Here is a 24053-nt window from a genome sequence, read left to right as displayed (position 1 = left end):
CATTTTGTTCGAGCAATCCCCATTGGACACATCTCTCCCCTGAATCCCTGTCTGCACAGCCAATAAGGTGATTCTCCTCTGTCAGCCTCCCTAGCCCTCACCCATTCTTTTATTCCTTTACAAGACAGCTGAGTTTAGCCCTGTCCTAAGTGCTCCACACTCGCTGCCTGCACCCAGGCATAGCAAACACAAAGCCCTTCAGAACCCCAGGCCCACCCTCTTTAGATATGTTATAAACTGTTACTGTTGATGAGGTCATTCCAGTGGGTATCAAGCTGGACACAGCTTCTGGTAAGAAGAAGAAAGCATAGCAGATTCAAATCTCGGCCAAAGAACCTGGCCATGAAAAGCCTTTGCCTAAAAGGTCATGCAGTCCACAGTTCTACTGTACAACTGCAGCCTGGAATCACATGTGGAGTTCTTAAAATGCTGATGGCTGGGCTGTACCCCCTGAGATTCTGCTTTAATTGGTCTGGGGTGTGGCCTGGGCATTAGAATTTTCTTAAAGTTCCCAAGTCATTCCTGATACGCAGCCAAATTTAAGAGACATTGTTCTAAAGAGGCTTAGTGCTAAAGGCCAAGTGAAAAGGGCAACCAGTCCTACATTATAGTTGCAATTGCTTTGTCCTCATTACTGACCTGTTTGGTCTTGTTTTGAGTCTTTTAATCCCTTCAGTTGAACTCTCCAAAATTCTACCATTGGACAGTATAAGCACAGAAAGGTTGGGAACCACTCAGTAATTCGGAATCTCAGTGAGACAGAGGCCATTAAATGTCTCTCTCTCTCATTCTCTCTCTCTCTCTCTCTCTGTGTGTGTATGTGTGTCAGACAGAGGGAGAGAATTTATTTTTGAGTTAGAATTGAGGAGAAAAATGAGCTCTGTGTGGCAAACCAATAACCTTTGTTTCTTGATGACACTCAAGCATAGACTAGGGAACTAGGGGAAATAGTGTGTGTGGAAACTGCCTCTCCTCCCCTTTTCATGGTTTCTATTCAATTGATGGAAGCTATGCCAAATTCAGCCAATGCAGAAAAATAATACAAAGGCTGCAGGAGAGCTCAGGGAAAGGAGCAGCTTTGCCAGGTGAGCTGGAGAGAGTGGTCGGGGATTATGGGGAAACAAATGCAGTCAAGGGGAAAACAGCAAGAGAAAGTCCACTCAACTCCCCCAAAATACGCTGTTACCTCAGACCCATGTGGGTCCTTCAAATGCCTTTTTGTGTGAAGGGGCACTGGGTGTGCCCAGAAGGTGCACAGCAGGGCAATCTTGTGTGGGTTTGCTTGTGTGTCTATGTGACAGAGAGAGAGAACATCTTAATAGAAAGCTATCCCCAAAGACGGGAAGGGATCATGAAAACTTGGGACAACAAACCTAGGCTTCGTTCCTTCTGAAACCCCCTTCTCTTACCAGCATACTTGTCGGGGAAGTCACACAGCTACAGCGAGTGTTTGTTTCCTTTTCTGACCTCACTGTGAGTCTTGGCGTCCCAATGTAATAGTTTTGAATGTACTCTGCAAACAGTAGACTGGGACACAAGTGAAAGGGATTATCCAAAAGTCAGCTTTGCATATTTGTGCTTGTTTAGGGCTATTGAGAAAACAGGGAGCACAGTACTCAAAAGTCTTCAAATCCCTGGTTAAAGGGAGTGACAGAAGAGCTGCACCAAAAATACACTTTTTTTTTTATTATTATTACAAAAGACACATATGTTCATGGGGAAAACAACTCTAGAAAATTGCAAAGAAATAAAATTTGAAATTTTTTCCTTCTAAAGAAAAGTAGTATTTTTCATACATGATAATTATGAATATTTGAAATCCATTTATATTTCCAAAGTGTTTCTTAATTCAAAACAATACTTGCTTCCTGTAGAAATTAAGAATATATAGATAAGAAAAAGTAACAACAGCCCCCTATATTTTATCATCTAAAGATAACTCTTAGTCTTCAAGAACTTCAAAAAGTTAAGTAATTAATTGGGTGCGGTGGCTCTCACCTGTAATCCCAGCACTTTGGGAGGCTGAGGCAGGTGGATCATGAGGTCAGGAGATCGAGACCATCCTGGCTAACATAGTGAAACCCTGTCTCTACTAAAAAAAAAAATACAAAAAAATTAGCCGTGTGTGGTGGCAGATGCCTGTAGTCCCAGCTACTCGGGAGGCTGAGGCAGGAGAATGGCGTGAACCTGAGAGGCAGAGCTTGCAGTGAGACGAGACTGTGCCACTGCACTCCAGCCTGGGCGCAGAGTGAGACTCCATCTTAAAAAAAAAAAGTCAAGTAATTATTTTATATTTTCACTTTTAATTAGTATAAAAGGAAAACACATTCATTTTTTAAAAATTAGATAAGCAAAAGAGAAACTATGAAATCACTTAAAATTCAATCCCTAAAACAATCCTAACCAGTAACATTTTTTGTTGTAGTTGGTGGACTTCTTTTTTTTCCAATATGTGTGTATTTTTGAAAGTATAAGAGGTACCCCAAATCTTCTGCAAATGTAAATTCATATTGTTATTTTGTAGCCTGATTTTAGACTGGAACAATATTCACACACATTTTCTCATATCCTACATCATTTTTAACATCTGGGCAGAGTGTCATTGGAAGGATGTACCATTATTTATTTTTACTTAATGGATCCTTTAATGTTAGGTATTCAGATCACGCGTGATTTTTCTTCTCGTCTTAGAAACAACACTGTTGTGACTGTCCCTCCAACTACAGTTTTCTTTTTTTTGTAATTTACTTTTCAGGATAAGCTGAGCCCATGGCACCACAAAATTCCAAGGCTTTTCAAAGAAAAAGATATATGCTGTTTAGTGTAGTACTTTATATCTTTTCAGATATTTTTGCTTTAAATATATTAGGATATACTTATACATTCAAGATTATTTAAATCCTGTGAAATAGCCCACCTGCACTGCTCTCTGTATTCCAGTTATCTCCTGATTTCTTTCTGATGACATATGTCTGATTCATGCCTAGACAAGAAAATGTATAGACTACAGAAGAGTGCTCATTGGGAAGGAGGAGGAAAGCCCCTCTATAATTCCACCACTAAGAAAAAAAATCATCTTTCCAGTCATCCTGAACTCCCCCACCACCCATGGCTTTAAATACTCTTTTTAAAATTACCATTTGCAGACTTCTGACTCAGAGGACGCTTTGATAGAGCTGCTAAGTGTTGGCTACTATTCAGGGAGATTTTACCCCTTTTGCCACATTCAGAATTGTTTCTGGTAGGTTACGGAAATAAGTGTGCACATGTGTGAAGCTGCTCTGAGCTATTGTATTCCTTCCTAGTTTAGAAAGTACTTTTTGGACACATTGCTGAGGTTTCCCGCAGGTATGTGAGAACAGCGGGCCAGAAGCTTTGCCTGGCTTAAAAGTCACAGATTTATACAAAAAAAAATAGAAAAGCCAAACTACACAAGACAGGAACCTATATATAGGTCAAGAGAAGGGGAGACACAGAGCTTCTCACTGCAGCTGATCCAGATTTGATGTAAGAAGACCTCAGGCAACAAGGGCACAGTTCTCAATTTAGATAAATACTTTTACATTTCTGGTTATGAAATGAACACGTTCATTATAGGAAATAGATTTAAGAGGCAGAAAGGAAACAAAACCTTATAATTTCACGATCAATACATTTTAATGTGTTGTGTATTTCTTTCCAGTTTCTTGATGCATATTTTAGGAGCAATTACAGGCAAACAGTCTATTCGGGTTTTGTTTTTCCACCTTACATTATAGCAAAGGCGTCTTCCCATGTTGACAATTGTGTATGAGGATCTCTTCAAGTTCCTTTAGTAACTGTATTGCCTTGAGAGATGAAGAAAGAACATACATCAAAGATGTCTATGAACAGCAAATGCAGTGATAAAGCAAAAGGAAATTGTCTACTATTCACCTGCAGCTGACAGCAAGAATGTATTTTCCTTCCTGGGTTACTAAACTTTGTCTTCCTAAGCAAGATAAAGTGGTTGTTGAATAGATAAGGAAGATACTACCTCTCATACATGAATCTCAGGTGTAAATAAGCCCATAGAATACTGGCTCAAACTCAGAGGAGACTCAGAAGAAATAGAGCAGTGGGGACTGGGCTTAGGAAGGGGTTCTTTTTATGGCAAGCATCAGGAGAAACCCTTGGAGCATTGTTTGTGAGTTGGGATTGGGCCACATGCACATGGCTTATTCATACAACATTTAAAGTCCACTCACATCTTCTTGGCATCTCCTCTTTGATCACACAACAAAAGTTAAAGGCCAGAAACACTCCACCCATGCTCCCAATGATGTTATCATTGCACCCTCCACCAGCCACATCTGAGGCAAGACACCTGCTCCTAGCTCTTGTAGCTCCATTGAGGGAATGTGAATAAGGCAACACTTCCTCAAGATATTCACCCTCCATCTGTTGGAAACTTGTAATGCACTAATTTTGTTACTGACTTTTGCTAAAACTTTTCATAATTAAAATACTAATAGGTGACAGCCACAATCACAATGTGAGCACTTCCCTAACCTCCTGGCCTTTTCCTCTAGATACAAGGCCGCAGAGCTGGGTGTGTGGTGCTCTGCTGAGAAAGCCAGGTGAGCATCCGGTCCTGTTACTGACTACAATCTCCGGCTGTGATTGCTAACATCCCTTCCCCCTCCCCCTACCTAATCTACTGCCTTAGATTTAGTTATTTAACAAATGTTTGTTGAACATTTGAAATGAGTCAGATGCTGTGCTAAGCCTGGGCTAATGAAGGAAGAGATAAAAAAGCCTCCTCTGTGGGTATATCATCTAATGGTGATAATGGGTGGTGAGTAACTTAGATAAAGCAATATAAGGAAATCTATCCTTAATGTCCCTGAGTTTTGGAACATTTTTACCAGGGCCACGATTAAGATGAGGTGAGTGAGGCAGGGTTATATAAGTAAAGGGTAGAATCCTGTCTTTATTTAAAATGATATTCTGTTCATCATGGAGGTTTTTTTTGGTGTTATCTTTGATTCTTTAGAATATTGAATAAAAACATGGTTTATTTTGGTTACTGAGTTTCTTAGCACCCCAGCACATGTTGCTCCCAAAGTAAAGGCCTTCTTTGCCTCATCCTAATTCTGGCCTAGAAACAAAACCAAACTTGACTGTCTAGGCAGTGAAGACAATCAGCTGACACTGATCCACTGGGTATGTCTGAGTTGTGGCCCCTATTCTTTTGAATTTGGTGTGTAGGTGGTTTGGCCTTGCCACTCATTTGCTGTGCCACTCCAGGCAAACACCTTTTCTTATCAAAGTTCAGTGTCTCATCTGTAAAACACTAAGTTTGGACAGTTTTCTTTTTTGACAATGAGAAGAATGTCTTCTTTCAAGAAATATTTATAGAGAACCTACTAGAGGCAGGCATTGTTACAGGTTCTAGGGCGACTGAAGCCAAGAAGACAACATCCTTTCTGTTGTGCAACTTAGGTTTGGGTGAGGACAAATAAATAAGCAAACAAGATCATTTCAATGTATGCTACACATCGTATTAGTGTGTGCGAGATCATATTAGTGTGAGAGATGTTACAGCGGGGGCCAGGAAAGTTCTCTCAAGGAAGGTGATATTTGAGTAGAAACATCAATGATAAGCCGGCACGTGACCTGAATCTCTCAGACTTACTAAGTTTTTCCCTCTTTGACAGTTAATCTTTGTTTTTATTTATTTTATAAGGACAGGGTCTTGTTCTAACACCTAGGCTGGAGTGCAGTGGGGCCATCATAGCTCACTGTAACTTCAAACTCCTGAGCTCCAGTGATCCTCCTGCCTCAGCTTACCAAGTAGCTAGGACTACAAGTGCACACTACCATGACTGGCTAATTTTTTACTTTTTATAGAGATGGGATCTTGTCAGATTGCCCAAGGTGGTCTGGAGCTCCTGGCCTCAAGAGATTGTCCTGCCTCCCCCTCTGAAAGTGTTGGGATTACAGGCGTGAGCCATGCCTGGCCATGACAGCTAATCTTTAATGAGCCTTAGTCTGTGCCTGTTATAATAACTATATATGTCCCAACTCAGCTCTCTCAACAATGGTGTGAGATAAGGACTCTTGTTACATCATTTAAAAAATTATTATTGATAAGGAGACAGAGGCACAAAGAGGTTAATTTGGGGAGATCACCAGCTAATAAGTGTTGGAAAAGGTAATGGGAGAAAAGGCACTAAAGGCGTGATGGTTTTAAAGCTTGAATACAATGATTCAACAGTTACTTAATGAGCATCTACTATATTCTAGGCACTGTACAATTACATAGGGGCGTGATTCCTCCTCCTCCTCCACTTCCTCTTCCTCTCCCAACACCTAATGAACACTAGATTCCAGGCACAGTACAAACTTTTAAAATAATCCATTTTCGAGGGTGAGAGGGCTCTTATATAGCTTAATTGTGGTGGTGGTTACAGGTCTGTACGAATTTGTCAAAACTGGCAGAACTGTGCACTAAAAAAGGGTGAATTTACTGTATGTGGATTATACCTTAAAAAAACTCAACCCTCATCCTTCCATCTCCACTCCCCTACCCCAGCTACAGCGGCAGGGGGGCGTGAAACGGTCCCTGCCCCTAGGCTGGGGACAAGGGTGAGGGACGAGCCTTCGGGGGCGGGACCAGGTGAGCGCCGGGAGTTGTGCCCAGTGGGCCTGGAAGCCAGGAAAAGGGAGAAAGTGGCCCCAGCTGGGTGCGGGGGAGGGATGGGAAGAGCCGGTGGACCGCGGGGCGAACCCGGGAGGGCGGGGGGATGCCGGGAGAGAGGGAGGGACCTGCGGGCGGGGAGGGAGAGGCAAAGGAAAGGGAGGAGGGGTAGGCGTGAGCTCCGGAGAGAGCCGGGGGCTGCAAGGCGGAGACAGCCAGGCCAGCGGCCGCCGAGGGTGCCCGCCCAGGCGACCCGCCCTCCCGGCCGCGGTGCGGACGGACCGACGGACGGCGCTGCGAGCAGGAGGCGTCCGGCCATGTTCAGCCGGAGCTCCCGGAAAAGACTCTCCAGCCGCTCGGTGAGTGTCCCCCGCTCGAGCGGGGCCGATCGCCGGGCACCTCCAGCCGGCCGCGAGCGCCCGCGCGCAGCCCCACTGCGCCCCGCGGCTGCGCACCTGTGGCCCCAGGTAAGCCAGCCCCGCGGGCGGGGCGCGTCCAGGGCGCGAGAGAGCGCTCGAAGGCGCGGGAGGGGTTAGGTTCCGACCCCCGGCTGGGCGACAGTGAGACCCGAACCGTGGCCCTCAGGGTCACAGTCTGGGGGATCCCTGGAAAGCCCCCTCCCTCCAGGCAAATCGGAATCCCAGCACTAAAGCTCCAGCGTCCAGCCACTTGGAGCTCTAGCGGGGACTTGGACTTTGAGGCTGTCTTTTGGGGTGTCCTCTGCTGCCCCCTTTCCGGGAGCACCAGCCCAGTCCAGCGATGCTCGCTTCTTGCGGACTCCAGGGAACTGAAGGGTCTTGCTTTTGTTTCTTAGAAACCCGTGACCAAGGTGTCTGGGGGAGACAAAGCCCCAGCCGTGGCCATTTCTAGGTGGTGTGGTGCCCACGCCGGAGGCAGCCTGCCTGGGTCCGCGCACCCTTCCCCAGGCAGACGGGAGACCACCCCTGGGGCACTGGCAGCGCCCCGCCCCGTGCCCCCATACAGAAGAGGAACAGTTGACTCAAATCACAGGAGGTGGGGTGGGAGGGGCAGGCCATCCTGCCTGGGACACGAGTGGGGCTGTGGAGGGAGCCCCCGTGGTGGAGACATGCGTGTGTTTTCTTTTTGTTTTGAAGTTGACCGGACTGGGGCGGATAGAGCGAGGCCAGCCATGTAACGCCTGTGGTGACCAGTGCCCTGGGTTCGCCTTGCATAAATGGAGGTAGGAAGCCTTAAATGCACAACACTACAGCAAGAAAAAATATGCAATATGTTATATATATATATATATTCCCCCCGCGCCTTAAATCTCACTTGTAAGTCACATGGAAAGAATGCAAAGGCTGTTTCTTTAAGAGCGGAGCTACATCTGCTACAAATATTGGAGGTGGAAGTGGTGGCCAGACACTGGGGGATGCAGGAGAGCCGGGCTCAGGCTGCGTTTCCCTGATGTGAAAACTGTGGATCCCTAGCACTGGCACTATGTGTCTAGGTAACTCACTCCAAAACAATTCACCCTGGGCATGACAGTGTTGCCAAGTGCCACAGTGCTGTGTGTGTAGGATTCCCTGGACTAGCTGGTGTTTTCCAATTGTGTTTTTAATTCAGCGCCTGTAACTCTGGGTCCCAACCACAGACCCATTGCTGCCCGCCTGCGCCGTGTCAACCCTCTTCGGTGGCCAGATGTTTCTTATTAAATGTGCTTTGAGTGTTGACTTCCAGGCAGCCCCAGCTTGGATTGGAATGATTATGTTTGGGAGACAAGGGAGCTGGGTGCCCTCCCAATGCATCTGGCTGCTGGGGCTCTGGTTGGGAAAAGTTGGGGTGCAGGCTTACAAGCTGTCAGTTTGCTGATTTCAAGCAAGAGGTGAATCCTCCCTGGCGTCTTCATGAAAAGGAAAAACTGGTGACAGGAGAAAATTGTGCAATATCATAACACATTCTCTCTTGGATTAGTGCATCTTTCCCCCTTTCTCCACCACTCAAGCTGCTTATGAAGAGGGCTTTTACTGGATGCTAGGCAGAAAAGCCTGCTTTGATTCCACACCCCCACCCCATTAGTGCATCTCTACTTTTCCCCATTTGTAATGTGTGCTGGGCACCCAGTTACAAGAAAACTCCCAACCAGCTCCTTCAGAAATAAATGCTTTTGTTCCTGCTTTAGATGGGTCTGGCAGCCTCTTTGCCTTTGTTTCAGGGCACTGAGCGCAACCCTTATGGCTCCCGAGCATTTAATAACTTCTGTGTCAGAGTCAAGGCAGACGACCTTATAAATATGTAATTGGCAGACATAGACATTCATCAGTGGTACCGATGTGGTAGCCCAAATCGGTGTGCTGTAGGCCAGACCCTTGTGTGTCCCAAATATGAATATGGGTGAAAAAATGAGAATAGGTGTAGAGGTCTTATTTTGTTAAACCAAATCCAGCATAACAAAACTACTGAGTGCTTCCTTTTTGATGCATCTTGTGCTCTAATGGGGGTGGGAGAGGCAGAGTAATGAACAGCAGAGTAAGTGATTTCCAACTTTCCTTTCCTCACCTACTCTGCAGCCCTTGGGTCAACTTCTGAACAGGGGCTTTGTGGGGCTGTGGCGCAGGGTGGGTGTGTAGCCTGACTTCTCTCCTTCACTGTGTGATCCCTGATCACCTGTCTGTCACTACTTTCCCTAGTTCCCAGTTTGCCTACTGTTAAGTGGGCATAATAATGGCATTTAATGCAGAGCGTGATTGTAGGGATTAAATAGATCTGAAAAACACAAGCTTTGTCCAGTCCCAGGCATATCATAAATACTTGCTAATTTTGTTCATGATTTTTAGCATCCCTTCAACCACTGCTCAGGAGGAGACATAACTAGTGTATCTGGGGATGCTAGGGGTCCAGGGCCACTCTAGACCTTCATGATCACAGCTTTTTGAAGAATTTTAAGCTGTTTTAATCTGGCTGATTTTGCAAAGGGAAAACAAGTGTTTTGTTTTCAGCCCAATTATGGAACTATTCTTTTGGAAAGAGACCCTTTCAACAGGCTTTGACAGATTTTCATGCTGAAGCAATTGCCCTACCCCAGCAGAAAGACCACTTCGGCTTCATGAATAGGGTTTTTATGGCACTTCCACCCATTGCTGGAAAAGAAGCGGCTCCTTGCTCTTACCCCCTCCTTTTCCTATTGGCATACTTTTGGGTGACCTTTTGGAGAAGAGAGATAACTATTTCTGGGTTACACAGCACGGTCTTCTTTTTGGCAGTTTGAAACCCACTTTACAGCCCTCTCACTGGGGCAAGCATGAGCCCCTTGGAGAGAGAGTTGGGCCTGGGTAGGAAGAAAAGGTAGGCCTGACACAGAGGCCGAATGCTGCCTTTGATCTGACTCAGGGAGAATGGAACTGTCCTCACCCCAAATGCCAAAGAACCCTAAGATGATCACTTGTTTCCTTTGTTCACTGCATCATCCCCTTCACAGGTCTCTCTGCTTCCAGCCTGGTCCCCTTCCAGTACTTTGTCCACACAGCAGGCATCTCTTAAAAACAGGATAGAATTGTGTTACTGCCTCCCGGCATGACGGCACTAAAATTCTAAGGAGGAAGGGTGTTGTAAACAAACTTTGCTTCCCTCTGATATGGTGGAGCTTTGAAGTCCAGACAGAGCAGGGCTGGCATTTGCAATGGCTTCAGCAAGCTGTGTGACCTTGGGCAAATGACTTAGGTTCCCTGAGTTCCATTTTCCTCACCTGTCAAATTGGCAGCTCTCTAAGGAACAAATATTTGAGGGCTTGCTCTGCACCTGATACTCTGGTGACACAGCAAAGAACAAAACAATATTCCTGCCCTTATTCCACTAATCACATTTTAGATAAAGTAGTGAGGAAAGGATTCTCTGAGAAGGTGACATCTGAACAGAGACCTAAATGAAGCAAGGGAAGAGGATCGTGCTCATTCGCACCTGACGCAGGTACTAACAACATCATCATCTCATGGGAGATTGTTAGAAATGCAAAGTCTCTGGCCCGCCCCAGACCTCCTCAATCCAAACCTGAGCTTGAACAAGATCCCTGGCTGCTGCTTGTATGCATTAAAGATTGAGAAACACTGAGTTAAAACACCCAGCATTGTGTATGGCAAATTGCTTTTCCTACGTCGAGGCTTCCTCAGTGCCAGGAAAGATGCCCACGGTCCTGTTGAAGTCATGTATATTTTATGGGGATTTTCCTGAGTGATCATACACTCTTTCCATTTTTGTTGTCACCCACACCTTTAGGTAGCAAATGTGGGTTTTTTTTTTTTTTTAGAATTTCTAAAAGAAACAACAACAGAAAAACAAAAACCTCCAAGACAGGTATTTATGGGTCTTAGAGTACAAAGGTCTCACAATTGTCAGCAGGACCTCTCTCCTCCACCTGATGGAAGGCAGCTGGGGAGCAAAGGTGGCTATTGCAGGGTGCTCCCCGCAGATGACGTATCCTGGAAGAAACATCACTCCGGGGTGGCCTAGGGGAGACTCTGCTGGGCTGGGCGGCTGAGGGAATTTTCATTAAGGAAGATTAGGGCATCTTCATGGACTGCAGCCAGAACAAAATCATTAATAACTAAGCACTTAGCTTACCCTGCTACAGGATAGCTTTCTGAGTGGGGGTTAATTGGCCTTGCTTGTTTGCAACCAGTTTGAACAGGGAGAGAAAAATAGCCATTTTTACAGTGAAGATTTGCTTATCTACATGCCAAGAACTGATGAATAATAATAGTAATAATTACGGTAATACCAAAACAGCATCAGCAATAAGAACGAGTGCTTGCTTTGTCCGGGATCGTGGTTCTGTGTTTTACATACATTTTAATTTCATCCTCACTAAATCCTATAAAAATAGATGTGATTATTTTCCTGGTAAGAAAACTGAGGCTGAGGGTTGTTAAGTAACTTAACCCAAGGTCACCTGGCTAGGGAGAATGCTGCTGGGATTTGGCTCCAAAACCAAATTTGGCTTATTTTCTTGTGATTCTTGTTACTTGTTCTAAAGTAGTGCTCACAAACTGAAAGCCCTTGAGTCAAATCCAGCTTGCAGATAGGTTTTGTTTGATCCATACAACATATTAAATGAGGAGGCCTTTTCTAACATAAGCCCAGGTTTCTGGCTTCTGTTGAAAAATCCAAAGATCAGGTAACATCAGGAATACTTTCCTGCATTTCTGACAGTGTCTGACAGGAGCTGAGGAGTTGCCCTTTAGATGGGCGTGACTGCAGCTCACCATACTCTCCAGCAATCTAGTTGAGTTCAGGGAACTCTTCAAATATTTAGGTTACCTGTCAGGGATTGGAAGTGATTGAAGCTTGCAAATCCTGAATGAGCAATCTCATCTCCCCCAAAGAGAAAGTAAGCTTTCTCTATCAGCTACCATTTTAAAGCTTGACAATGCCAGGAAAGTGTTTTACATCTTTTCTACCTTATCATTCATGACAGCCCTAGAAGGTAAGTGCAGTTATTTACATCCATTTTAATGGGTAAGGAAACTGAGTCTCAGAGGAGTTAAGTAATTTGCCTATGGTTACACAGCCAACTGCTTAATGGGATTGTGTCCCCATCTGACTTCAAAAGTCTGTGTTCTGGGCCAGGACTTCTCAAACTTGCATACAAATTACTGGGGGCTCTTGTTCAAAATTCAGATTCTGATTCTATAGATTTGAGGTGGGGCCTGAGATTTTCCATTTCTACCAAGCTTTAAGATGATGCCGTGAAGCTGGTTGGGGGACCAACACTTCGAATAGCAAAGGTTTAGTTTAGATTGGCATCAGTAAAATACAGCCTGCTGGCCAAATGTGACCCTTTTCCTGTTTTGTATGGCTCATGAGTTACATTTTTAGATGGTTGGGGAAAAAAATCAAAAGAAGAATATTTCACAACATATGAAAATTACATGAAATTCAGATTTTGGCACCCAGAAAAAAGTGTTATCTGAATAAAGTCATACTCATTTACTTACATCTTATCTATGGCTCAAATATGTAGGTTACCTGTCAGGGACTGGAAGTGATTGGAGCTTGCAAATCCTGAATGAACAGGTTTTTGTGCTACAGTGGCAGACTTGAGTAGCTGCAGCTGAGATTGTATGGCCCAGAAAACCTAAAATATTTAGTATCTGGATCTTTATAGAAAATATTTGCTGACCCCTGGTCTATACTACTATCTAGGGCAACATGCAAATAGCTTATTTTAGTTTAGAATAAAGGGATCTGAGAATCTTTTGGAATCAGGGCTAGAGGAAACACCCCCTCCAACCTAGATGAGAATGGTGGTAAAATCAAAGGCAACCAAAGAGCTAGGGAACAGACCAAAGCATTTTCTAAAGGGCATGTGGAGATGAGGCTTGCAAGACAAGATCAATGAACCTCCAGTGGATTCTAAGCCCCTTGTAATCCCTTTAACGTTTCAGCTTTACTGATAAATGTAGATTCAGCTTGAGCATTAAAAGACGGACTTTCCTAACAAGCCTCCTGGAGTCCCACTTTCATGGGCAACTGACACGGAATGCCCAGTGCAGGGAGAGTGTTGTGAGATCGTTATAATTATGCAGAGCTGTTTGTTTCCAGACAACGGCTGCCTTTCCAGCCGGGATGCTTTGGCCGGGATGCAGTTGCTCCAGAGGCAGCGCTTGCTGGGCTAGCCAAGACTGTGCCTTGAAAAGTCTCCCTCCTTAGTTGCCTGGGCGATTGTGTTGATTGATGACTGAGGCAGCAATTCGGGGTGATGCCGGCCTGGTTTCCTTTAATGGATTGTAATTTGGCTAAGAAATGGGTTCCCACTGATTATTTTGCTTGGAGAGGAAAAACACTCTGCCTCAGTCACTGACATGCCAAAAAATGGGAAAACAAGGAGAGGCGTTTTGGGGGGTGGGGGTGGGGGAAAGCGTAGATTGAGTTATGCCTAACACCAAGGCAGGGAAAGATACTTAGCTGATAAGAAGGTTGCAGGCTGGCTCACTTAATGTCATTGGCATTTAATAATACACCTGATAGAAGTTGAAATACCTTACAGGGTTTTTTTCTCTGCAGGAACTATATCAGTTTATGCCAGTATATCTGTATTATTACCTGTTTTTGGAAATAGACATAACTATTTTAAAGATATTAAACTATCTCACACGTTTGCACATATGAAAAATACATATCATAGAGGGGAAACCCCTTCTTTTTCATACCTTCTAGACCAGGGGTTGGCAAGCTGCAGCCTGTGGGACAAAATTAGCCTGCTACCTGTTTGGTATGGCCTACTAGCTAAGAATGGTTTTCACATTTTTAAATCGCTGAAAAAAAAATCAAAAGAAGAGTAACATTTTTGTAGCATGTAAAAATGATACAAAATTTCAATTTCAGAGTCCATAAATAAACTTTCATTGGAACACTGCCGTGCCTGTTCATCTAGTAACATCTGAGGCTGCTTTTGCAGTAGCAGAGTAGTTGAGACGGCCCTTATGGCCTGCAAAACTGAAAGTATTTACTATCTGGCTCTATACAGAATCAGTTTGCTCACCCCTAAGCTACAGATATATGTTGTTTATAGTCTGGTATTTATTTCCTTAGGTTCATTCAGATTATTTATTAATATTGCTTTAACAGAAAATACACATCCTACATGTTATCTTTTATAGCTTACTTTTTTCATACTTAGAAATACTTTCTGGACATTTTTCCATGTCAGTATATAAAAGCCAAAAGCATCTAATATATTTATTAGTTTTCAGAATCCATTGTATGGATTATGATTAAGTCAAAATTTCTCCCTTCATGACCACTCTGTTTTCCATTGTTCCCAATTATATATCATATAATGATAGCTTTTCTCATGCTACAGCATGCCTGTGTAGTTTTACCCAATTTTATGTTTCTGTGGTATAATTGGAATTACTAGGTGAGAGGAGGTAACATTTAAAATTTTAAGTGCTCTTGCCAAATTGTCCTCCAAAAAGATGGTGCCAATTTGCACCCCCATTCTTTTAAAAATTTGAGTACATTTATGTGCTCTTTGGGCTGAAACTTTGAAACATCTCAACTTGTATGGCAACCTGGTAATTAATCCTTGTTTAATCACCCTGAGTGACAATTTGTGCCTGATGACTACTGAGAAAATACAGAGCATTGATGTCAATCGTCTTTTGTTCAAAATAAATTTTATTTGTTTTTAACCATGAAAGCGATACCCACATTCTGTTGAAAGGTTGTCATTCCTCCTGATGCCTCTGTAGTTTAAGGTTGTTGGGATGAGGGAGAGCCTAATAAATTTGTTATTTTGTGGTCTCTTGGTTCAAAAAACTCAAAGGTCACCCTTTAACCATGTGATTAATGAGTACCCCAGAGGGATTTCCCTATGGAGAGAGGAAGCATTCCCTAATGGGAATGACTTCCAGATCTTGAGCTTTTTGAGATCAAAGGGATTGAACCTGCCTGTGTATGGGAGAGTCATAGGGGTATGATCTCTGCGGGAAATGTATATTTCTAGCCAGTGTCACAGAAACTTCTATGAAGCTTGTAAGGGTTTATATGAAAGGATTATAGCTGAGTGGTTAAAGGGACTGGCTTTGAAGACATTGTTGGAATTGTAGATTTGGCTTTGTCTCTTACTAGCTGAATAGCCTTGGGCAAGTGACTTAATATTTTTGAGCCTTGATTTTTCTCATCAGAAAAATGGGGATACTACTACTTGTCTCATGAGGTTGTGGTGGGGGAATGCATGTAATGTGCCTCCCACTTTTCATGACCTGTAACCTGGGGTTGATATATGTTTGTGGTTTCAAGAGGGTTTAATAAAGACAGGGCGCATGTGGAGGAAGAATATCTGGGTTCAAGGTCCTGGAAATTGTAGGTTATGTAATCGATAACAAGTTACTTCCCCACTGTATTAGTCCATTTTTACACTGCTAATAAAGACATACACCAGACTAGGCAATTGACAAAAGAAAGAAGTTTAATGGACTTACAGTTCTGTGTGACTGGGGAAGCCTCATAATCATGGCAGAAGGTGAAAGTCACATCTCACATGGTGGCAGACAAGAGAAGAGAGCTTGTGCAGGGAAACTTCCCTTTTTAAACCATCCGATCTTGTGAGACTTATTCACTATTATGAGAACAGAGGTGGCTTACGCCTGTAATCCCAGCACTTTGGGAGGCTGAGGCAAGTATATCACGAGGTCAGGAGTTCGAGACCAGCCTGACCAACATGGTGGAACCCCGTTTCTACTAAGAATACAAAAATGAGCCAGGCATGGTGGCCCACACCTGTAATCCCAGCTACTCAGAAGGCTGAGGCAGGAGAACAGCTTGAACCCAGGAGGTGGAGGTTGCAGTGAGCTGAGATCGTGCCATTGCACTCCAGCCTGGGCAACAGAGTAAGACTCCATCTCAAAAAAATAATAATAATGATGATAATAATAAAGAGAACAGCATGGGAAAGACCTGCCACCATGATTCAATTACCTCCCGCTGAGTCCCTTCCACAATACATGGGAATTCAAGATGGGATTTGGGTGGGGACACAGCCAAACCATATCATTCCACCTGAACCCCTCCCAAATCTCATGTCCTCACGTTTCAGAACCAATCATGCCTTCCCAACAGTTCTCCAAAGTCTTAATTCATTTCAGCATTAACTAAAAAGTCCACAGTCCAAAGTCTCATCCAAGACAAGGCAAATCCCTTCCACCTATGAACCTGTAGAATCAAAAGCAGGTTAGTTACTTCCTAGATACAATGGGGGTACAGGCATTGGGTAAATACAGCCATTCCAAATGGGAGAAATTGGCCAAAAACAAAGGGGCTGTAGGCCCCATGCAAGTCCCAAATCCAGTAGGGCAGTAAGATTTTAAAGCTTCCAAATGGTCTCCTTTAACTTTATGTCCCGCATCCGGATCATGCTGATGCAAGATGTAGGCTCCCATGGCCTTGGGCAGCTCCACCCCTGTAGCTTTGCAGGGTATAGCCCCGCTCCTGGCTGCTTTCACAGACTAGTGTTCAGTGTCTACACCTTTTCCAGGTGCACAGTGCAAGCTATCAGTGGATCTACCATTCTGGGGTCTGGAGAAAGGTGGGCCTCTTCTCACAATTCCAGTAGGCAGTGCCCCAGTAGGGACTCTATGTGGGGGCTCCAACCCCACATTTTGTTTTTGCATTGCCCCAGCAGGGGTTCTCCATGAGAGCCCTGTCCCTGAAGCAAACTTCTGCCCTGGCATCCAGGTATTTCCATTACATCCTCTGAAATCTAGGCGGAGGTTCCCAAACCTCAGTTCTTGACTTCTGTGCACCCTCAGGCTCAACACTACATGAAAGCTGCCAAGGCTTGGGGCTTCCACCCTTTGAAGCCACAGCCCAGGCTGTACCTTAGCCCCTTTTAGTCATGGCTGGAGCGGCTGGGACGAAGGGCACCAAGTTCCTAGACTGCACACAATATGGAAACTCTGGGCCCAGCCCGCAAACCCATTTTTTCCTCCAAAACCTCCTGACCTGTAATGGGAGGGGCTGCTGCAAAGGTCTCTGGAGACATTTTCCCCTTCGTCTTGGTGATTAACATTCAGCTCCTTCTTACTTACGCAAATTTCTGCAGCCGGCGTGAATTTCCCCTCAGAAAATGGGATTTTCTTTTTTAGTGCATTGTCAGGCTGCAAATTTTCCTTTTATGCTCCATTTCCCTTTTGAAACCGAATGCCTTTAATAGCACCCAAGTCGCCTCTTGAATGTTTTGCTACTTAGAAATTTCTTTTTCCAGATACCCTCAATCATCTCTCTCAAGTTGAAAGTTCCACAGATCTCTAGGGCAGAGGCAAAATGCCTTCAGTCTCTTTGCTAAAACATAACAAGAGTCACCTTTGCTCCAGTTCCCAACAAGTTCCTCATTTCCATCTGAGACCACCTCAGCCTGGACCTTATTGTCCATATCGCTGTCAGCATTTTAGGCAAAGTCATTCAACAAATTGCTGACTTTCCCACATTTTCCTGTCTTCCTCCTAACTGTTCCAACCTCTGCCTGTTACCAAGTTCCAAAGTTGCTTCCACATTTTCAGGTATCTTTTCAGCAGTGTCCCACTGTACTGGTACCAATTTACTGCATTAGTCTGTTTTCATACTGCTGATATAGACATACCCAAGACTGGGCAATTTTTTGTTGTTTTTTGACTGAGTTGTGCTCTATCACCCAGGCTGGAGTGCAGTGGTGTGATCTTGGCTCACTGCAGCCTCTGCCTCCTGGGTTCAAGTGATTCTCCTGCCTCAGTCTCCCAAGTAGCTGGGATTACAGGTGTATGCCACCATGCCCAGCTAATTTTTGTATTTTTAGTAGAGATGGGGTTTCACCATGTTGGCCAGGCTGGTGTCAAACTCCTGACCTCAAGTGATCCACCTGCCTTGGCCTCCCAAAGTGCTGGGATTACAGATGTGAGCCACTGCACCAGGACCGAGACTGGGCAAGTTACAAAAGAAAGAGGTTTAATGGACTTATAGTTCCACATGACTGGGGAAGACTCACAATCATGGCAGAAGGTAAAAGTCATGTCTTACATGGCAGCAGACAAGAGAAGAGAGCTTGTGCAGGGAAACTTCCCTTTTTAAACCATCAGATCTCATGAGACTTATTCATTATCATCTGAACAGCATGGGAAGGACCTGCCCCCATGATTTAATGACCTTCCACTAGAGCCCTCCCACAACATGTGGGAATTCACGATGAGATTTGGTTGGGAACAAAGCCAAACCATATCACCCATCATGAGTAAAAGCCTTTCATTTGGTGAACGGGAGTGATGATTCTTGTCTTATGGACTAAACTTAGAAGAAATAGAATGGAGGGCCTCCTTGTATAGGACTTTAGGTTCCAAAGGAATGAGACTTCTGATGGAATAATAGATTCATATTACATGTTACACACTCACTTTGGGTGAAATGGAGTTTGATAGAATTGGACCCTACAACCTCACAATCGTTTTGCCTAAGTGAATTATGCATATGATATTTATAAAAACAGTTTGCATACTATAACAGAAAGATAACTTTCAAACTCTGCCCCTGGGGTCAGTACATAAAAACGGGCCTTTCTTAGACCCTGCAACCCACCAACTGGACAATGGAAATTCATGTCCGTGATGAAAACATGTCATCAAGGCAATACTTAATCAGTTTCCCCCAGCCTGCTTAATAAGTATGAATTGTTTTTGGCTCCTGTTGTGCCACATTAAACATTTCCATTTACATGATCACAAGTCCCTAAGTAGAAGCTCCCTCTTCTGAAGCATGAGAAACATGGATATTTATATAAAATTTGAACCTGGGATCTCTGGAAACTCCTGAGATTAGATCTGGCCTGTAGGTATATTTTGTTAGCATTGCACAGGATTTAAATTTTAAACCAGTTGCTAACATTTAAGATATTGTGTAAAAATTCAGATTTGGGCTTTCTCTGGAAAGATGACAATATCTGGCAAAACTAGTCTAATATTCTTTTCCTTTAAGATGAAACATGTTCAACTTTTTCACAGTTTCCACCATTCCCTATTGTCTTACACCTGGCCTGCCTTGCTGATTTACATTACTGGTTGGCCACTACAGACATCAGATTTTGTGACTACTGATTTGAAAGAAACCAGTGAGTGAGTGTAATGAATGGTGGGGTGGCATAAAGTCACTACCTGGCAGGGGCAGCTGCCCTAAGCAAGTCCTCTTAGCAGCTAAGCCCTCCCTTTCTGGGAGATGCAGTAGAGGAGGAGCAGACACTATTGAGGGCCTGCTGTGTGCTTGGTTTCTTTCAGGAATCACTTCATTTCCTACTCAAAACAGTTTCCTGAGGCATGTCTTTTATCTTCCACTTTTTAAATATGGGGCTGCAGGGAGGTTAGGTAGCATGCACTCATTCACATTGGTCAATAAGTAATGGAATCAGGATTTGAAGTCAGATCTTCGAGGCTGCAGATTACAAGCTCTTGAATCCAGAGAGTGTTTAGCTCTGGCATTTGATTCTTCTGGTCTAAATATAAACCTGTACCTTGGGGAAAACAGTTTTATATTCTCTATGGCCTGGGGATGAGATCTGACTAGTGTCTAAAATAGAACAAAATGTCTGAAGAACCCTGGACTAGTTGGTTTATTTGGGGCAAGATTCTTAAAAGGGAAACTCCTTCAAATTAGAGGTTGTGGGGTTGAGCTTACTGGGGTGTCCGAAAGGTGCCACCTTGAGAAAAATGGAATCGAGTGCAATGTGACTTCCCGTTCCTTAGGAGGCCACTTGCAGTTTTCTAATCAGATCTGACTACATTAAATTGGGCTCCATTCAGCTTGTTAAAAACTTTGGTGTAAATTGGGCTGCCTGGGAGAGCTTGTGTGGGGGGAGGGCAGCTTTAAAAATGCCATTTGCATAATGATTCCTGGAGGAAAACTCTACAAAAGGGATCAGTCAAGGGAGGGAATGTACAGTACCTCCTTTCAGCAGCCAACTATACGTCAACAAGCCTAAAAGTAAACAAGATGTTTGTTATCCAGCCTTTGAACCTAGGCTTTTGAATATATGTAGCGACCTTTGGTGTCACATTGGCAAAACAGACACAAGCACATTTGACTGGTGGAAGGCATTTAATGAGCGCATTATTTGATTTTATGTTTGGTACACTACTTGGTGATGCAGAAACTGCTTTCACAATTCTTAAAAACTGGCTCATTATATGTACCTCTAACACCCAGAGTGGGTTCTCCTACTTTGAGTGCTGAGGAATGAGGCCTCCAGGGGACTTATTAAAAGAATGCAGGTGTTTGCTTTCTTCAACAATGCTATGAAATTACCCCGATAATATAATTTCCCAAAGTCTTTTGTTCCACAATCAGGGACCCAGGGGTACTCCCTGTTATTTGCATCCTTGGTGACTCGGCCTTTGAAACTCCTCCAGCAACTTACTGAGTTGTTTGGAAATCACAATGACAAGTTCCTCTCATCTCTATGAAGCCAAAAGTTTGGAGACAATAGATAACTGAAGAAAGTGTTCTTCATTTTTGGGTGCATGTTTGTCGCCACAGAGAAGGACACATTACATATGTTTTCCTGGGTTCTGGGAGGTGGAACTTTTTTTTTTTCTATTTTTGGTAAAATTTTGGTGGTAACAGCATTTTTTTTTCCTGCAAGACTTCCATGTATTTTTAAATTGTTTTTGAGCTTTGAGTTGGTAGGAGGTGCTCCTTACAACCTTTGATTTGCAAACATTTATTCCTTGGTTTAACCCATCCTTGGTTTAACCCATTATGACCGCCATCACTCAACTGACTCGCCACAAACTGGGTAAATACTTACCATACTTACCTTTCTTTAATTATCTTTTTTTTTTAATCTTTTTTATTAACCTTTCTTAAATGTATGCATAGCTTCCATTTTATTTCAATGTTTAATATTAGAAGTATTTTGGGTCTTTATTTAAAAGTTCGGGTTTTTTCCCTCCAAAAAATTCAACTTTTCTTTTAGATTCAAGGGGTATATGTGCAGATTTGTTACATGGATATATTGCATGATGCTGAAGTTTGGAGTACGCATGATCCCATCATCCCGGTAGTAGGCATGGTACCCAATAGGTAGTTTTTCAGCTCTTGCCCTCCTTTTTCTCCTCTACCCTCTAGTAGTCCTCAGGGTCTCCTTGATAAAAACTTTTTAAAGGCAGGTTTGTTTCTTATTCTAAATTAATTTTGATCAAATTGTTGGATGATAAATATGCAGTTTAGACAGGAAAATGCAGCAAAGTCAAGTGATTTATGAAAAAAACAAGCACAACTTTGTAATCCAATCACCAGTACACTTAGCACTAGTCTGTGATTTCCTTCTAGTCTGTTTTTCTGGAGACTAGAAGTCCAAAATCAAGGTGTCATCAGGGTTGGTTCCCTCTGGAGGCTCTGAGGGAGACGGTTGTGTGCCTCTCTCCGAGCCTCCAGTGGCTGCTGGCAATCCTTGGTGTTCTTGGCTTGTGGATGCATCACTTCTGTGTCTGCCTCCATCATCACATGCCATTCTGCCTGTGTATTCCGTTTCCCTTCCCTTCTCTTATAAGGACCTATCATTGGATTTAGGCCTACCCTAGCCCAGGATGATCTCATCTTAAGATTCTTAATTACATCTGCAAAGATCCTTTTTCCAAATAAGGTCACATTTAGAGGTAGACATATCTTTTGAGAGGGCACCATTTAATCCACCATAATACATAATAGTTTTCTTTTTTTTTTTTTTTTTTTGAGACGGAGTCTCGCTGTGTCTCCCAGGCTGGAGTGCAGTGGCGTGATCTCGGCTCACTGCAAGCTCCGCCTCCCGGGTTCACGCTATTCTCCCGCCTCAGCCTCCCAAGTAGCTGGAACTACAGGCGCCCGCCACCACGCCCGGCTAGTTTTTTGTATTTTTAGTAGAGACGGGGTTTCACCATGTTAGCCAGGATAGTCTCGATCTCCTGACCTCGTGATCCACCCGCCTCGGCCTCCCAAAGTGCTGGGATTACAGGCTTGAGCCACCGCGCCCGGCCCATAATAGTTTTCATAATAAAGCATGTACAGTTTTATATTATTTTTTAAAACTTGTTATACTTTAAGTTCTGGGATACATGTATAGAATGTGCAGGTTTGTTACCTAGGTATACATGTGCCATGATGGTTTGCTGCACCCATCAACCTTTCATTTAGGTTTGAAGCCCCGCATGCATTAGGTATTTGTGTTCTAAATGTGTTATTTGTAAAACCACTGTGGCAAGAAAGGGCTGACCTTGACTTTGGGGCAACTTTATGAGAAATATGCTGTACTTGACTTTTCGAGGCACAGTTGGATGCTTGCAACAGGAAAGGTTTGTACTGGTTAGTGCAAAAGTAATTACAGCTTTTTGCCATTAAAAGTAATGGCAAAAGCCACAGTTACTTTTTTACCAACCAAATACATGCTACTAATAGCGGATGGAATTCTGTGATGGAATTTGCTGTCTGTATTGATGAGTTCAGCTCCCTGAATCAGTTGACCCTTGGGTCACCCTACAAAGTCCATCCATCTTCTTTTAGCTTTTGCTGGGCCTTGCCAGGGGAGTGTAAAGGAAATGAACTAATAGTGTGTGGACAGTTATTTGTGGGAAGAGCTTTTGACCCTGGGGCCTTTTAATTATTGTCTATGTTATATAATTCATTTTCAAAGGAAAAAATAGGCATCCTTAGAAAAGGAAATTCCTAGCAATTTTAGGAATGGGTCCCAACTCCACAAAATCCTGCCAGAGATTGCTGTCTCTACCCCTTTATTCTCTGTCAACAAAACCAGAAAAAATATGTTAATTGTACTACCCTACTCTCTGATTTCTTTTAGATCCAATGTGAAAGGATCCATATTAGCAGAGTAAATTATCTGAAACAAAATAAAAATTACTTCTGAGTTTATTATCATCATATTGACTAAACATTAAACATTTACAATGTGCCAGGAATATTATATTCTAAGTAATTATTAAAACTGTTTATGAGATGGACACCAATATTCACATTGTTCTCATGAGGAAGGGGATGTTGCAAATTTAAGTGACAGGCATACCTCAGAGATGTTGAGGGTTTGGTTTCAAACCACTGCAGTAAAGGCAATGTTGCAATAAAGCGAGTCACACACATATTTTGGTTTTCCAGTATGGATAAAATTTATGTTTACACTATGCTGTAGTCTATTAAGTGTGCAATAGCATTATGTCTTAAAAAAACAATGTGCATACCTTAATTTAAAAATATGGCTCGATGCAGTGACTCATGCCTGTAATCCCAGCATTTTGGGAGGCTGAGGCAGGAGGATTACTTGAGCTCAGGAGTTTGAGACCAGCCTGAAAACATGGCAAAACCCCATCTCTACAAACACACACACACACACACACACACATGAAATTAGCCAGGCATGGTGGCATGCACCTGTAGTCCCAGCTAGTGGGGAGGCTGAGATGGGAAAATCACTGGAGCCTGGGCGGAGGTTGCAGTGAGCCAAGATGGCACCACCCCACTCTAGCCTGGGTAACCAAGTGAGACCCTATCTCCAACAAATAAAATAAAATAAAAATGTTATTGCTAAAAATGTTAATGATCATTTGTACCTTCAGCAGATTGTAACCTTTTTGCTGGTGGAGGGTCTTGCTTGGGTATTGGTGGCTGCTGACTGATCTGTGTGGTAGTTGCTGAAGGTTGGGGTAGCTGTGACAATTTCTAAAAATAAGACAACAATGAAGTTTGCCACATCAGTTGACTCTTCCTTTTGCAACAGTTTTCTCTGTAGCATGCAATGCTGTTTGATAGCATTTAACCTACAGAATTTCTTTCAAAACTATAGTCAGCCATCTCTAACCGTGCTGCTGCTTTATCAACGGCATTTATATAATATTCTAAATCCTTTGTTGTCAGTGCAACAATGTTCACAACA

General features: G+C 43.4%; 3 protein-coding genes across 3 annotated transcripts in view; all 3 read left to right on the top strand.

Annotated features, from left to right (window-relative positions):
* THOC7 (THO complex subunit 7) overlaps positions 1-24053 on the top strand; it is a 738093-nt gene that overhangs the window by 117213 nt on the left and 596827 nt on the right. The gene's annotated exons all lie outside the window — the stretch shown is intronic.
* PSMD6 (proteasome 26S subunit, non-ATPase 6) overlaps positions 1-24053 on the top strand; it is a 1096682-nt gene that overhangs the window by 653462 nt on the left and 419167 nt on the right. The window lies entirely within an intron of this gene.
* PRICKLE2 (prickle planar cell polarity protein 2) overlaps positions 6950-24053 on the top strand; it is a 353218-nt gene continuing 336114 nt past the window's right edge. The window contains exons 1-2 of the mRNA XM_050781222.1: positions 6950-7020; positions 7777-7862. Coding sequence (XP_050637179.1) covers positions 6979-7020; positions 7777-7862 — 128 coding nt within the window. The 5' untranslated portion in view covers positions 6950-6978. The remainder of the gene's footprint in view (positions 7021-7776; positions 7863-24053) is intronic.

Source organism: Macaca thibetana, chromosome 2, assembly GCF_024542745.1.
Source record: "Macaca thibetana thibetana isolate TM-01 chromosome 2, ASM2454274v1, whole genome shotgun sequence".
Classification (NCBI taxonomy): domain Eukaryota; kingdom Metazoa; phylum Chordata; class Mammalia; order Primates; family Cercopithecidae; genus Macaca; species Macaca thibetana.
Note: the sequence above shows the minus strand (reverse complement) of the source record. Positions and strands in the feature narration are given on the sequence as shown.